The 16,136-nt window shown below is 42.1% G+C and overlaps 2 protein-coding genes and 1 long non-coding RNA gene across 3 annotated transcripts in view; 1 reads left to right on the top strand and 2 right to left on the bottom strand.

Annotated features, from left to right (window-relative positions):
- Positions 1-327: 327 nt before the first annotated feature.
- On the bottom strand, positions 328-4,420 carry LOC143355649 (nischarin). Its single transcript, XM_076790681.1, has 4 exons — positions 4,294-4,420; positions 3,995-4,208; positions 3,357-3,669; positions 328-3,292 (listed from the first exon to the last, which is right to left on the bottom strand). Exons 2-4 carry the CDS (start codon positions 4,120-4,122, stop codon positions 2,327-2,329), a joined length of 1,407 nt encoding a protein of 468 aa, XP_076646796.1. The 5' UTR covers positions 4,123-4,208; positions 4,294-4,420; the 3' UTR covers positions 328-2,326.
- A 1,810-nt stretch (positions 4,421-6,230) lies between these two features.
- LOC143355641 (endochitinase) overlaps positions 6,231-16,136 on the top strand; it is a 260,630-nt gene continuing 250,724 nt past the window's right edge. Inside the window, exons 1-2 of the mRNA XM_076790665.1 lie at positions 6,231-7,426; positions 9,643-9,738. The gene's annotated coding sequence lies outside the window, so the exon portion shown is untranslated. The remainder of the gene's footprint in view (positions 7,427-9,642; positions 9,739-16,136) is intronic.
- The window catches only part of LOC143355659 (uncharacterized), a 30,541-nt gene continuing 29,581 nt past the window's right edge, over positions 15,177-16,136 (bottom strand). Inside the window, exon 3 of the long non-coding RNA XR_013082535.1 lies at positions 15,177-15,303. This is a non-coding gene — a long non-coding RNA (uncharacterized LOC143355659). The remainder of the gene's footprint in view (positions 15,304-16,136) is intronic.

Raw genomic sequence — 16,136 nt, 5'->3', positions numbered from 1 at the left:
TTTCTTTAAAGCAATTAACGTTTCAAGCAGTGGTTCGCAAAATTAAATGAGACGACAGTGCTATATATAGAATTGTTAATAATAAACTGCGGAAATTTTATGCGTACTATTTAACTCTTGGTCGGCGGTGGCCGGGTCTGTTTTGACCCAGAATTATATTTAATTCTATTATTACTATTTTGTAAAAATAATAATTGGCTTGAATACATAATATTAATATTATAAAAATGTGATTTTACACGAAGTTCCGCAGTATAGTTAATAATTTTGCTTCCACTGTTTAAGTTGAGAACCACTGCGCTCGAAACAAGTTCCTGTAAATCTAAAAATAATCTTCAATCAAATCCGTTCACTTCGATTTACAATTTCCTTCGAGTATAAAAAATATACGACGGTTAACACGCAATATTCAATTTAAAAGCAATTATTTATATACACAGAAGAATCTCGGAAACTCGTTTTGTTCACTTCGATCATTCTCGCAACTTACAGTCAATCACAAAAGTCTGAACATACTGAATAGATTGCAGACAATTAAAAAACAACTACGATTCTACATATTTTACAAACATGTTTATTAACGTTGGACAGATTTAAAAATAGAAATAACGATGTCTTACTATACTTGTCACCTGTGACCGTAAATCAACATAAAACCTTGTTCTTGTCAATTAAAACAGAAAATTTGTTGTTGTGATTACCATTACTACCACAACAACAAATTTTTATGCACCAGTATTAATTATGCGAAAGCCATTATCCGATCACCAATTATTATGATTATTAATATATTCAAAATAACAGTGTATAAATCTTCACATATTTGTTAGTTCATTAATCCTAAAAAACAAACTATTGCCATTTTAGAATCCGTCCAATAGCAACAAATTCAATGATAAATATGTTAATAAAATATGCAAAATGTTGTTTTTCAATAGTTTAAAATGGATCAGTGTTTACAAAACTCTCAAAAACACTGTCCATCCATGTAAAATTTCAAGTATTCGATGATAATAAAAATTCAACAATAGAGCACCGACTTTTGCAACCGACTGTCCTAATCGCACTAACTTCACCATTAGAATTACAACGTAAATACAACCGACGTGTCTAACGCTTAAACTACTCGTTTACTGATTTGGTATAATAACATACTGACTGGATATCATTGTGTCAAAAGGCGATAAAAAGCATCGACGCGATCGACCGTTAATAAATACGATATAAAACAGGCTCCGAAGTTTGGAGACTGATGCTCGCCGATTCGCAGAGAATTTTCAAAATGTGAATTCTCTTTCCCCGTACGTTCGATCCGTTTTGTGTAATGGTTCCGAGGTAACATCGTTTTGTTCGTTTTTTTTTACAGGTTACGTTGCCTTAATGGAACCGCAAAGATCCATCAAATCTTGGCTTCGCCTCTCCTCCTTCCAACAAATTGTTTATAAAGATTCGTATCAAAGTTTATTGTTACGCGGAAAGTCTATTCCCTCCAGAATAAAATTAAGGCTCCCCTACTCCAGGTATGGGGCACGAGTTGCCCTATGGAGCACTGTTTTTGCTCTTTGTTCTCCGGTTATGGTAAACGAGTTATTTTTCAGATTTTCATAAGCTGAATGCAAATCTGAAACCATTTTCCTTTGTACTACTCGTTGGCGTTGAAAATCACTGGTGAAAGTATTTTTTTTTTCTAATTAAAAACAAAACCTGTTGCTCCTTTGTATTCAATGATCTCTTTGCAAAGAATATTTTTATTTTTCTTCAAATTCTTATTTTTTATAATAAATCAAAAAGCATCCCAAAAATGGTGCGACAACAGTGTCCCATTCGAAAAATGTACCATTCTGTTCGGGAGAGTCTATGGGACTTTTCGAGTAAAAAACATTCGTATAATTTTCACGGTTTGAGTACAAAAAATTGTAGAAGTCAAAATACGACTACTGTGAGTATTCTATCATCCTTATAAAAGTTCATGCTTCAATCATTCGAATGTTCACATTATGAAAAAATATACCATTATACTTGGGAGAGTCTACAGAATTTTCCAACTAAAAAACTTCTATATCCTTCACAGTTAAATCTAAAAAGATTCTCAATCTCGAAAATGCGAGTTCAGAATTTAATTGTAAAAAATCGAGAGTGAGCAAAACGGTTTCCAGATTCGCCTTCAGCATAAAAATCTATCCCACTGTTTACCAGAATTGTTTATCGCCACACAGGTGTCCTTTCAGTCATTAATCACTGTGGCTCCCGCACTCGCGTGGCTCCGACGGCATTTGCTCCAAAGCGTTGCCCTAGGGGGCATAGAGCTCCTGTCGCCCTCTCTGTCCTATATTCCCGGTATCTCCGCAGAGAAAAGTGGCGCATCGGACGCCGTGAACGTTGGCGATTTCCCCTCTCTGGCAATGCGAAGCGCTTGGTGAACGGACACGGTGTCCAGCTCCTTTTGATTAGGTTTCTCGTTATCCAAACAGATATCAGCTGCTCTTTTACCGAAGGGCTCTAAGACCTTCACTCTATAATCAACGATGGTGGACACAGGATTACCAGTGAGCCTCAAATTCTCCAAGCAGGGCAGGTGTCCTATATTCTTCACCTCTTCGATCTTCTCTATCCGATTGCAGCTGACATCCAAGCCCTCTAGCGAATACAACTTCGAGAAGCTCGATAGCGATGTCAACTTGTTCTGCGACAAGTCAATGTACACTATGTAACCGAGCTTTGTGTGCAGATTATCTGGCAACATTGTGAAATTGTTTGACGCTAGGTACAGGTGCGAGAGTCTCGGTAGCAAGGTCACATTTGAAATCTCTGATAGGAGGTTGTTGTTCAAGGTCAGACATTCTATGTGAGGCAGCAACTTGATCGCCTCGTCTATCACCTCTATTCGGTTCTCGCTCAGGTCTAGTTGGGTCACTTTTAACCAGACGTGGGAGTCGTTCGCGTTCTCGATGCCTTTGTGCACTTCTTCGCACATAGCGAACTCGACGATGTTTTTCAGCTTCGTGTGATTCACCGTTAGTCTGACGACGGTGTCCCTGAGATTGCCCATGTTGTAGATCCTTTCTACAGGGTATTGATCGATTGTTAGATCCTCTATGTTCTTGAAGCTAGAGAGTTCTATCGAGAGCATCGACGTATCGATGTTGCTGGCTTTGTGGGGCTCCGAGCTGCCTTCGATTACGAGGCCAGTTAAGTGGGAATTGAAGTCTAAAACATGGCTGAAGTCGTACTTCCTGTCTACGACCTCTAGCGTTGGACAGGGATGCTTCAATCTCTCGCTGATCGCGTACAACTGGAAACAAGTGAGTTTGTTAGATATGTAATCAAGAGCAGCTTCGAGGTTTAATTAAACTTACCTGTATAGGATTAAATTTGTAGGTCTTGGACTTCTGCAGGATACTCTCGCCCTCTGTGAAGAACTCCAAAGCCATGCTCTGTAGTAAGAAAAATATATCGTAGATGTGCAGATCTAGAAACACAGCCAATTCTCTGGGCATCGCTTTCTTTAGATAGTGATAGACTGCGGTGAGATAGACCTCCAGGCTTGTTCTTCGCTTCTCCACGAAGGCTTCACACTTGTTGCCTATCAGCTTCTTGGGTGGCAGTATGTCCTTCTCGACGCAGTGCTCTGTGACCAGCTTGTCGTGTAGCTCTGCAAAGTCGTTGTATCTGTAACAGACAACGTAAATTGATCAAACGGTGAATATATTAATGTTAGAAAGACCATTTTTCTTGGTTGTGCCATGACAGCTTATTAATAAGTACATCAATGTCGCAACAGCTCAGGAGTCCTCGAAGAGTTTCGCACCAAAGTATTGTCTCGATCACAGCTTCGGAATCGCCTGAGGAACTTAACATATTAATGACTACGTCAATGTGCCAACAGAGCGAGTGTCTTTAAAAAGATCTAAAGTCATAGTTACATTTCTTCGAGGACAACGAGATATGCGCCATATGTAGGTCATTGTGTCTTTGTGACACAGTGGCTGCTCACCTGTGTCTCACAGTCCACTTGATCGAAGCGATCCCAACCTCGATGCAATAATAGGTGACACCGTCGACGGTGTCCGTCGACGGTATTTTGATCTGAACGTCGTCCTGGTTCAACAAAAGACACGCCATCCTGCGGCGGAGTGGTCTCAGCGATCGTGTCAGGCTTGTACGTGGCAATAGTTGTCACTGTTTTTCGATCGGGCCGAGAGGTTATCCTGGATCACAGACAAGAGAGGCTGACAATATCGGCTGTTTTGCATCACAGAGAGGGACGAGTGTTATCCGTACGGTGCATCGTACTCTGTTGTTTCTACGGGCGCGCCTTTTTCCCGGATCCTTCTCTCGCTACGTAGCGCAATTTCATCGGAGCGTACATCTTTGACAGTAACTCGCGATACCGGATTACGTCCGCGACTTTATCTGCGCAGCGATCTGTTTTATCGGCCGAGCGGTGGCGCGTCACATTTGAATTCAGCGTAGACTGCAGATTTGATACATTTATGGGAAAAATGTGTAGGGGGACGACAAAATAGACGAAAAATCCGATGAATTTATTATTACATGATGTACAACCTGTCAAAATTGTTAAGAGACGAAATCAATTCTTATGTGATTCCCTTGTCAGGTTTATTTATGAAGAATACACTAAATTAAGATTAATAAACACCGTTACATTTAAATATACAACATCGCGTAAATATAAATGATTCAGCAATGATTTAGCTACGATACTTCCTAGCGAATAAGTTTAGGGCATAAGTATGTTAAAACATAGATTTCCATCTAAAAAAAAAGGCTGTTGCATTTTTCCGATGCATCGACGCACAAAAGCGCATAAAGTTCATTGCATATTATGAATATTATCATAACATTGATCTACAATAGTTTCTTCCATTTCCAACCGTTTAGGAGATACAGCCTGTTCCAGTTGCGTGGGTCACTCGGTATGAAACACCTTCTGAAACGAGCCCGAACAAGAAAATCGATATGTAATTCGGAGGCACGATTTTATTTTCCCAACATTCAACAAGGATTTCCGAAACGACCAAACAGAACAGACATCCAGGGTAAATAGAAGCAGGTGCAGTGCAGCTCAATGAGTCCCTAGTTCGAATCGTATCTGTACAACAGGTAGCCGGCATTGTTCTTGAACGGCGGAAGATCCATCGCGTCGGTCCGACAGTGGCGTAGATCAGTGAACGAGCTGACGTTGCGCAGAGAATTTTTTCAGTGTTTCGCAATCGGAGAACGTGTACGAAAAAGCTATGCCGAGGAGGAGGAATCGCCTATCGTCCGCGGGTATTCGCGAACTCCAGCTGACGCGGCCATTAACGCTTTTATTCGGTCGTTTTGCGGATACTCTCGAGGATCCTCGCCTTGGGCATTATCCGAGCACAAAAGGTACGCAAGGGGCGCTTAACGGGAAATGAAAGTATCCGCACAATGCTCTTTCTGTGTTTCCCTTTGATACGGTTCAATGGTTAATAACTCTGTTTCGGTGTAAACGCGCCCGCAAAGCGAACCGGTCGCACGCTTGCACTGTGTTCGTGTTCTGCACGTAATTTTGTTTTCAACTTTTCTCACTGGCGAAGATCTCTTCGCTCGGGAAACATGCTACGGCGATGCCTCGACATATGAGACAATTTTTTGGGCCCGAAATGTTATTTGTATTCGCTGACAAAACTTTATTGTTTTTCACTATTTTTTTTTAATGAAACTTTAGGCTATGTATACGTGACGTTTTTCCGATTAAAATGAGTCCAAACACGGTACCGTTTGTATCCGACTTACTCGTTTAATCCACGATAAAGCAGAACCTCGATTATCCGAACTGAACAGTTAAGTAGCTGTAGGGCTACATTTGTATCGTTACTGATACCGGTTTTCTATTTCACAATCATTGAAATTATGGAAACGCTTTCATACGAAACTTTCATAGGAATACAAAGTTTCGATAAACTGAATCTTCTCACTTCTATAAGTTTTGTGCTCGGTAGGTTCATTGTAAATGACAGGAAATTCGAAACAGAGTTCAATCTAACGCGAACGCAATGCGAATCGAGCCGTTTTATAGTGGGGAGCCTGGACATAGTCGGTCAGGATCGGGCCGTATCGGCGCTGGCGTTTACGCCACTGCAAATCGGTGGATGCTGCGTCAGGAGCAGCAATGGCGGCACTGGCTTACCTGGCGAGTATACCTACCTAGCCTCTCTCCCCTCCTGTTCTCAGTGTGGTCACGTTCCTCAGGGCAACCCGACGAACCTGTTGCCCGTTCTCATCCAGTGTCGTGTCGCTTTCACGGCGGTCGTGCGCGATTCATCGCCGCTCTTGTTCCTCTTCGACGTTCTCCACGGATAATCGATCGCTACAGATCATCGAAATCCTCCGAATCATTCGCCACTCCTATAACAGCCTCGGCAATTCAACCTAGAACAACTCCCGTACGCAACCGTCGAGAAACGCATCGGAAACCATCAGAAACCCATCAAGGAACATCAAGAATCCTGGAGCTTCATCGAAAATCGTTCAAACATCGTTACCGGTGGAATTATCGGTGTTGGATCTCGGCTGTCAGCTCCTAGAAGGCGTAAGAGGAAGTTTGATAGATCAGTGGCTTCGGTGATCCACGAAAATGACCTCGGCAACCGCAGACCGGTCCCAGAGACACGATGGGACCGCCTCGTTCGACCGCGTACGTGGAGATCTCGAGGATCGTGTCGCAATTCCGACTCCGATCGAGGAGATCGGCGTCCCCCGACCGACGCTGGCATGCTAGACCCATCTCCCGAACCTCATTTGAATTACTCAAACCTCGATCGGGTCGCTCGAACCTGTGAGAACCTCTCGAACCTTGTCGGGTACTCTGAAAACGATTTCTGTGCTTCAGTTTCAGTGACGCCGATTTGTACCTTTTGGGAACAGTATAGGTATTCGCTGAACCCCGAGGATTCTGATGGTGCTAAACCGTGGGAAACCGTGGGAAAAGTTTGCAGGCGCAGCGAATTCCTTCGGAGCCGATTTTCGATTGAATCGATCGCATCGTCGGGGATTTCGATTTTCCAAAGAGATATTGAGATGATCGGTTGATGTCTGTGTGTACAGCAGGCAGTTTGGGATTGCTGCTGGGAAAAGGAACTCGCGATTTCTCGGGTTTTGCGGTGACGCGATCGACGGACGTCTCGACGAGGTCGCGAACGAGAGAGAGAGAGAGAGAGAGAGAGAGAAAAAAGGAATCGTTCCTGTAAGAGTGAAACGCTCTCTCGGGAGAGAGAAGCTGGTTCTCCTCAGGTTGTTTGGTTTGTGTTTGTGGGTGTTTTGCTGTGTGCCTGTGTGTTCCGCGCGAGGTGCAGTGAAGTAAAGTCCAGTGAGTCCTGTGTACCGTTTCTGGACGTCCATTACGGCTCGCTTCGGCCTACAGCGATCTTCGGTTACGGTGAGCTTCTTCTTTGTAGGATCCCTCGTTGGCATAATTGATCTTGCAGATTAGAGATTTTCGGGATTTTCTGGCCACTGTAGAGCAACCTATTCGAGTTCTTTGTGTGACGATTTGATTTTTTGCGGTGGCACGCGTCACTGATCTGAGAACGTTCGAAACAGAAAAACGTTTTTAATAATGGACCGAATGGTTTGAGGTTTCGTGGGAAGCTGTATAAATCAGTTTATCGAATGCTACATAGCAGGTAATCAGCTTAGCATCATTTGTTGTTAAACAGGAGAGCATTTTATAGCGATCCGAATCGAAGAATCTTGCGGCGTTTCGTGAAAAAGTCAACAGAACTTCTTTGTTCTTAATTATTTCTTTATGAAACCTTCGCTGGCGTATGCGCGATATTTTTCCGATTAAAATGAGACCCAACATGGCGTGGTTCGGGGTTTATCTGTTCGTTTAATCCGCGATTTAGTAGAACCTCGATTATCCGAACCGATGACCTCCCACCAAACCCGAATTGGCCCCCACGATTTTCTTCCCCACGAATTTAAAAAATAGTCTTATTTTGAAGTTAATGAAACGTCAAGGTCATCTTTTTCCATTTTGACTGTAAAAGAATAAGCTTACATGATTCTTTGTTTGGTACACCAACTTTGTTAGTAAGTCATTCCAGTTCGCGTAGTTTTATGGTTGTCAACGAGAGCGTGTTACCGGTTCGGATAGCAGAGGTTCTACTATATCGTCGACTTTGCAAAACAACGCGATCGTAATTGCGTGGTGTTTGTACTCATTTTAACCAGAAGAATGTCACAAACACGTTGGGACATGTCGCGTAAAAAAATGGTCAAAGATAAAATAGTTCAGGCACCGGATTAGTGTCGGTACACGATACGTGTAACATTTCGGTCCCGAATTTTCCACGCAAAATGACGTAGATCGAGATATTGAAAGTTGCAGAAGCAATATTCCTCGCAATATCTTATTTATGAAAAATCGAGGAATGTCGATGAATTAGAAAAGCTAGTTCCAGTTTCATGAACGAAGGTAGGAACGCGGGGGCCGTCGTGATCGAGGGTGGAAGGAACGCGTGACAAAATGTCTCGGGATATTTGGTAAATCGTGCGACAACACGGCCTCGTGACTCATAACCTCGAAGAGAACTGCACGGGCAGGTAGGAGGCATTTGAATGGTGGGCGGCCTCTCGAATTCTTGTCGTGTCGTTAGCACTCGGCCGGGAACGCTCGAGCTCGTTGGGGGAACGATCGTTCAACCGTCGATTAAATAAAGAAGCATAGCCGTCTTTTTACTCCGAGCCTATTCTGTGCCATTGTGCAACGCGTTTTCGGTGACTTTTACGGCTGGCCGGCTCCACGACCAGGTAATGAAGGAATTAGTTGACTCTCAGAACTGTACAGGGTGTACCACAACAAACATCTGAATCCTAACGACTTCCAATGATTGAACAAATTGTCGAAATTAGGAAACCGACCACGACCATCAAGAAGAAGGCTGTTTCGCATAACAAACTAAGCACTAAACTTGCGTGCAATAGACTGATCCAGCTTCCCACAAAAGCTCAAATCGTTTCGTCCAACTTTACAGAATTGTATCATTCTTGTTATGGTTGGACTGTGGGTTTCGATGCAAAATGAAAATTGTGTCCATTAATTGCAAGATCCAGAAGCCAGAGTTTTGAAAAATTTCATACGTATTACTTTTCATAAAGTGTCGAAATATTAACGCGACATGAGAACACGACAGGTTTTTATTGAAAATATATTGTAGAATTAGTTAAGAAGAAATATTTGCTGTGTTTACGATCAATAAAAAACGTCCCAACCTTCTTCACAATAAATAAACATGATGTTTAACCCTGCGCGACGACTGGGTCTATTTTGACACAGAGGTATCAAAGTAGTCATTTATGGCAAGTTTTGGCAATTAAGCTGAATGTTGTTGCGTTTGGCATAGCAAAGGGATATAAAATATATATTTTATAAAGTTAATAATAAAGTTACTATAGTTATAAAAAAGATCTGTCGTTCGAGGGTTGAACCATGTCGTCTCATTCAAGAACAAATCCTGTTATATAACAAATATAAAAGAAATATGATTGTGGAAGTAAAGACGGTGTCCAGCACTGCAATTGGCAAAAATGTTGGATCGAGAAAATGCGAATGAGCGATGGCAAATCTAATCGGGGAACAATTTGTCGCAGGGCAGAGTCTTCGATTACGTGTACACGCAGCAGAAACTGGCGGGAGGAGATAAACGAAGAGTGGAGAACGCGGAGAAGCTGAAACCGCAACCAAAGGTGAGTGTCCGCTCTCTTCTCCTTGGAATGTTGCGTTTGCTCCTCGCGTTCCTACCGAACCATCAACTTCATCGATACTCTTTCAGGGGTCCACGTTTATCAAAGAGAACCCGTTTGTTCCTTACAATTTTTAACCACCTGCACCGTCATATCGACTCAGAATCGAACACAACATCGAAACACAATTTGTTTGTTATCACTATTTAACCATTAAACTAAATGTAGATACTCTTCTACCATCGTACTCCTCACATTTTTCTGATTAAGACGAGTCCAAACACGACATGATTTGAATCATATTTGCCCGTGTAATCCACGATATAGTAGAACCTCGATTATGCGAACACTCACGTTCCACTGATTAGTTCCGTGGATTAAACGAGTAAATATAATCCAAAGTGTGTCGTGTTTGGACTCATTTTAATCAGAAAAATGCCACGAATATAACGATATAAGTATCACACAAAAAAATGTTTGAAAACAAAATAGTTATAATTGTTTCAGTTGTTTTTGCCCTTCTGCAACAGAACAGATCGTCATCGTTGGTATCATTGTAATCAGAGAAACATCACGAATATATCGCCAAAAGTTTCTCAAGAAAATGATTCAGAACGACAGGATCTAAATTGAGAAGTTGTTTCGAATTGTATTCGCACACATTGGCGACCTCGTGCACAAAGTGCGATCATTCGGCATGAAACGACTCCCATCGAGGAAGAAAGGACCCGATCAGGCCTCGGTCCTCGTTCTTCCTGCTGTTAAGACAAATCGTCGACCAACTCGTGGGAAACTCGTCAGATTTTTCGAGTGTGATCGTTTTTTACTGGAGCAAGTGGGTCGACGTGGGTTTGTTCGAGGAACAACAGCAGATAGAAAGGTGATGATAGAGTGGAACACTGGGTCAGCCTGCGAGCAATCGGTCGCGCTCATGTCGGAGAGTTTGTTTCGCCCTTGTGAAACAGGAACAGTGGATCAGGTCGAATTGTGGTCTAATCTCATCTAAAAAAAAAAAAGAATCTGCAAACAACGTTGAATTCTTCGGATTTACTCTTTCCATTATGATTACATCATTGTTTCTACGTGTGTCTACATTTCCGTATAATTACTGTATGTTGACTGTGGGCAAACGTCTGTCGCATTCTTTCAGCATGACAGTCTCCCCCGCGACGATAACGCGTATCGCGATCGGTTTTCTTCGGCAAGCGTTGCAATTCGAATTAGAACAGCGCGCAACGCCGTAGGAATTCTATACGGAATGCGATAATGCGTCCGATACGAAGCAACAATATAGATTTAGCGTGGCTTGCAGCGAATCGGGAACAATGTCACGCGTTGCATCGTGATCGGGATGCACGATGCACTGCGGGGAACCGGTGCGCACAGGCGAAAATCTTGTTGCAGGATTGTTTAAGTATTTAGAGCTCGTGTCGCGGAGATTCGAATTCGATGTTGGTCTCTGGGAGCCCTTGGACTCGAGGCTAAACACTCGCGAAATTATTTATTGGCTGCTGATTCGGATGACGTACGACGCGGTTCATAGCATACCTAAAGCGAGCCTACTCTTTCCGTGGTAATATCATTATTTTTGTGAAATTTTAGGAAATTTTCTGTCGAATTTTTATCGACTGTTATTCACATTGTGGACATTATAGAATCTACATAGGAATTTCTTTACCACTCCAAGTTCCGGCCAATTGTTCTTGTCATCAATATAAAATCTGTAGTGTCATTGTTGTAACCAGATTTTATGCATTTCAAAATGAGTAGGAGAGATTTGAAAGAGGTTGGAAGAATTGTATAATTATTAAATAGGGAAATTGCCATTTGGTTCCTATATCTTGCAATCTATGGAGACCATTTTTATTGTTACAAATTCGCGATCTAATTGTAATAAATTGTAATAGATTTTATGCATTTAAAAATGAGTAGGAAAGATTTGAAAGAGCAAAGAGGTTGGAAGAATTGTACAATTATTAAATAGGGAAATTGCCATTTGGCTCCTATATCTTGCAATCTATGGAGACCATTTTTATTGTTACAAATTCGCGATCTAATTGTAATAAATTGTAATGGTTTTTACGTATTTAAAAATGAGGAGGAAAGATTTGAAAGAGCAAAGAGGTTGGAAGAATTGTAAAATTATTAAATAGGAAAAATTGCCATTTGGCGCCTATATCTTGCAATCTATGGAGACCATTTTCATTGTTACAAATTCGCGATCTAATTGTAATAAATTTTACTCAGAGAAATGCTATAGAATCTCGGTTATACATGCGGAGGAAAATGAGGGATTATTGAACGATGACCAGTTTGCGTTCGGTTAATTTTCAAGTTCATTCTCAGCGCTTCATCTCCCTGCCATAACTTTCGTATCTCGAATTGAACGCGTTTGTTGGCTCGCTCGCTCATTTGCGGCCAGACGGCTCGCCATCTCGTTTCACTTTGATGTTGCGACCGCGCCGCATTCCGCTTCTCTTCATTTCTCTCTCTCTCTCTCTCTCTCTCTCTCTCTCTCTCTCTCTCTCTCTCTCTCTTTCTTTGTCGAATGTTGGCGGGGCCCGTTTGCACGCTTTCTTGTCGAGCTCGGTCTCCGAACTCATCTGTTGCTATAGCGATTCGTGCTAGCGCGGATCGCGTAAAACTATATCAAATCGCGACAGGCGCGTTTGCGAAAAATAGTTTCGCACTTTTCCAGAATAAACAGAATGAAAAACGACGACCGACAAATGAAATGGTCACTATGGACTGCAACAATCATTTTCGTACAACTTCACGAACATTGAAGCATGTTTAAAAATTGTTTGGATCTTTCTATGAATCTTTAATGCCTGTTTAATTTCGCACGCCGGTGTACATTCGGAAAAATTCAGTAGAATTCTTGCGTCGTTTGCGGTACGTGTCTGACCCTAATTTTCGCGGACGCTCCATTCTCCGAAGAGCATAATCGCGCCTAGACCGGAAGAATCGTGAGTCAGGACTCGTCGCTTCTTTCGTCGTCGAGGACGGAAGAAACAGAGCCGATAATTAAATTCGCTGGTTGTGCTTTTTCTAGGAACCCGTATCGACCGCGGGTTGCGAATACGAAATGAACGTTGCACGTTCGCGAATTAATTCCCCGGAGTGCAGCGAGTCCCGTTGCACGTTCGCGACTGGCTCCTATTCCTACCAGCTTTATGGAATGCAACTGCCCTCTTCTAGCGCCATCCTTGCATTCGGCCGGCCCCTAATCGTTTTCCATTCGGTTCACTGCGGAAAACTGCAGGGCTAAATTTTTGTCTCCATTGAAGATTAAATCTCTGCTTCTATCCATCTACTGTTTAAACTAGTTTCGCATTTAACACGAGATAAAATAAACAGTACGTTACCTTAAACTTATTAAAATTATTAACAGAAGTATTTATGAATTTTAACCCTGCTATTCCTAACGGAGACAGACAATTATAATTTAATTATAACTTTCGGACGAAAAATCGCGGAACAATCATACTAAGCTCATTTTAAAGCGGGAAGTGTCTACTTTCAAACTACCATGGCTATTTTTCCCAAAATGGTTTCTCTTCTCGTGGAAGAGTAAAAGATCGAAGAGGCATGCTGTCTCTAAACTGTTTCACATTTAAATGACTCTAGGGGCATTGAAAAATTTTTTAACGAACTGAAACCACCACGGAATTCAAGTTTGGAGTCTCCTCTATGCAACCACCTCTTCAAAATCGCTGTACGATTTTCGTTGTGAAAATATAAGAATTGTACGAGTGTACCAGTCTTAAAGTGTCTTAAAAAATTGTTTCGTGATTTGAAGAAGCTAAACAAGTATGTAGTGCCGTAATGGACACGGTACCGTGAAAAACATACGGGGGGAAAAATCATTGAAGTTTACTGGTCGATCGGCCTGCAAGCGAATGAACCGGAGTGCACCGATGCAAACCGCGTCTCTAGAGCCCTCGTCGCTCTTATCTTCACTTATCCCAGAATCTCGTTGATGCTCTAGAGCCGAGAGATCTCGTCGCGTGCTATAACGCGTACTATACCTACATGCATATAACGAACTCTGTTTCCCTCTCGCAGCGAAGGTGAACGCAAGAGAAACGGTTGCAGCGGCGCTGCAAACTGCACTGCTGCAAAGATATGCGCGCACAAGCGTAAGTAGAATGAATGCAGGCAACAGCAGCAACGGCGGAGAAAGCGAACGAGTGTAATGGACGTTTCGCCGAGAGAAGGCGGCCACTCGGGAAAATTCGCCGGGCGACCATAACGCAGAATGAAATTGTACCTTTATCCTAGGCATCCTGCCTTCTTCTACAAGATCCTGGCCCAATCGCGTTTTCTTGCCTCCGCACATAGTCTGACCTTATGTCGATGCGCAAAATTCTCGGAGACGGTTTATGTGGTCCTGTACGTCCCATCTTGGATGGTCCTGGACAGAATTGCTCGAAAAGTTTCTTTCTTTATTCGTCCTCCTACTGTTTCGACCATTTGTTCCTTTTCCTGAGAAATTATATTTAAGAATGTAGAGTGGACCAAACTTATTTTTGTCATTTCATTAGCCGATTTTATTTTAAAGGAATTGTTTCTTTTCATAAAATTTTGCTTAAAAATTCTCATTTGGATTTGATTTCATAGAAATAATTTCTTTTTTTATCTAATTGGATCGATCGAAATTTTCCTTTTGTTGTAGACGATGCAATTTTGGAGGATTTTCCAAAAGAAGAAACATTACAAAAGAATTAAGCTAGAAATATCCCGCACGGAACAAGAAACAGTGCGAAAGAATGAAGTATAGAATTTCTTAACCTCAAAGGACTTCCAGGAAGATTGAGTGGCAGAAACGATCCAGGACAGATCGAGTGACCCACTTCGCTCGAGAATGGCGATCGATTGATTCTGTTGGGGAAAAAGGGGGGTCGCAATATTTAGGATCCGCGTAACTCTATTTCAATTTTCATTTAGCATCGGTGCAGGAAAGTCCGCCGCTCTCGCCGGAGCTCGGATTCAATCTAACCTAAACCAATATGGCTTATGGTATCCGACTGTGCGGTTTAACTCCCATCTCCGGCGCGGCGGCGGCGTCGTTCGGCATGGTCTTGGAACGGTTTCAATCCGCGATCCTTTGAATCCCAGGAAATCCGTGATCCCTGGCCAACAAGTCACGAAAAAATCGGCGAACGTTATCGCCAGGGCGAATCAAACCGCTGAGGATTTTTACTAGATCAACTGAGAACAAGATTGCCAACTTTCCACCATCTGATCGGGAATTTGCTCTTTGTGTGTGCTTCGTGACGACATTTGAGGATTTTTATACGGAAACGGCAATATTTACAGCACAGTCGAAGGAGAATACTAGACGCGTTAAAAATCAGCCTCGTTTTTCCATTTATTGTTTAATAGGAAAAAAGCTTTCGGTAAAATGCAATCTAACGGTGAGAAAGTAGAGGCTTTGCCTTCCTCTTTCGAATGAGCCCTTTACCAGCGACAAAATATTCTCATATAAGGACGAGAACTTGAGGCACGTAAAACCATTTTTTGACGGTAATGTAGTCACTCTACCTTATCGCGAATCTGCGAAGACTGGGCCCTTAAGTCTGCGGATTTTTACACAAAACAAAAATTGTTAATTGCGAGATACAGTGGCCATATTGACTTGAAAATAATACGATAGTCGCTCCAGTGCTCATCTTTGTCGTAAATGTGTACAATCCGCAGTCCAGCGATATCTATATAATAATTGACTCATAGATATTAATTGTATCTTCGCTTCTATCTCCGGTAAATAAATTGCACTCAAATTAGCATCTATCCGTGCTGAAGGACACAGGGTGCTCGAATAAAAAGGAAATGCAAGACAGCAGGATTGGTTCTCGTAAAGAAAATTCCTGGAATTCGATTATGGATTCGGGCACAATCGGAATTGGAATTCCTTATTTTCCACAGACGAGGACGCACTTTCTTCGATCAGTGCTTTTCTCTGTTGGCATCATACGTTTCAGTAAGCGCTGATAAACAGGGATCAAATTTGATTTCGCGCAGAATCAAAATGAAACAATCGTAGGAAATTTTCGACAAGTTTAATCTCCTGTCGAAACGCCTTTCAGTTACAAAAATACCTGCACAGGTAAAACAAGTTTTCCAGAAGTTTTTGTTCATGCAGCAAGCATACACGGTGCCCAAAAATCATTTAGATTGCAAGAATTTCCAGCAAGATTTAAAAAATACAAACGCACGTGCAGACCCTTCATGTTTCGAGTGGACAAAACTGCGAACGTCGCGACCATAGTCTCCTAGCCGTATCTGAATTATTAACTGGAACGTTCAGCTAAAGAAAAATGATTTCGACTGGAAGAATTTCCAGCCAGAATCTAAAAAATGCAAATACACGAGCGGACCGTTCTCGGCTGGACCGA

Source organism: Halictus rubicundus, chromosome 7 (assembly GCF_050948215.1).
Source record: "Halictus rubicundus isolate RS-2024b chromosome 7, iyHalRubi1_principal, whole genome shotgun sequence".
NCBI classification, from domain to species: Eukaryota; Metazoa; Arthropoda; class Insecta; order Hymenoptera; family Halictidae; genus Halictus; species Halictus rubicundus.
Note: the sequence above shows the minus strand (reverse complement) of the source record. Positions and strands in the feature narration are given on the sequence as shown.

Bases quoted from the DNA above. Each gene is read 5' to 3' on its own strand.
- LOC143355649 (XM_076790681.1), bottom strand. From the start codon at position 4,122: ATGGCGTGTCTTTTGTTGAACCAGGACGACGTTCAGATCAAAATACCG. The intron at 3,670-3,994 runs GTGAGCAGCCAC...TGTCTGTTACAG, and splicing joins AAGTGGACTGTGAGACACAG to ATACAACGACTTTGCAGAGC. The intron at 3,293-3,356 runs GTAAGTTTAATT...ACTTGTTTCCAG, and splicing joins ACAAATTTAATCCTATACAG to TTGTACGCGATCAGCGAGAG.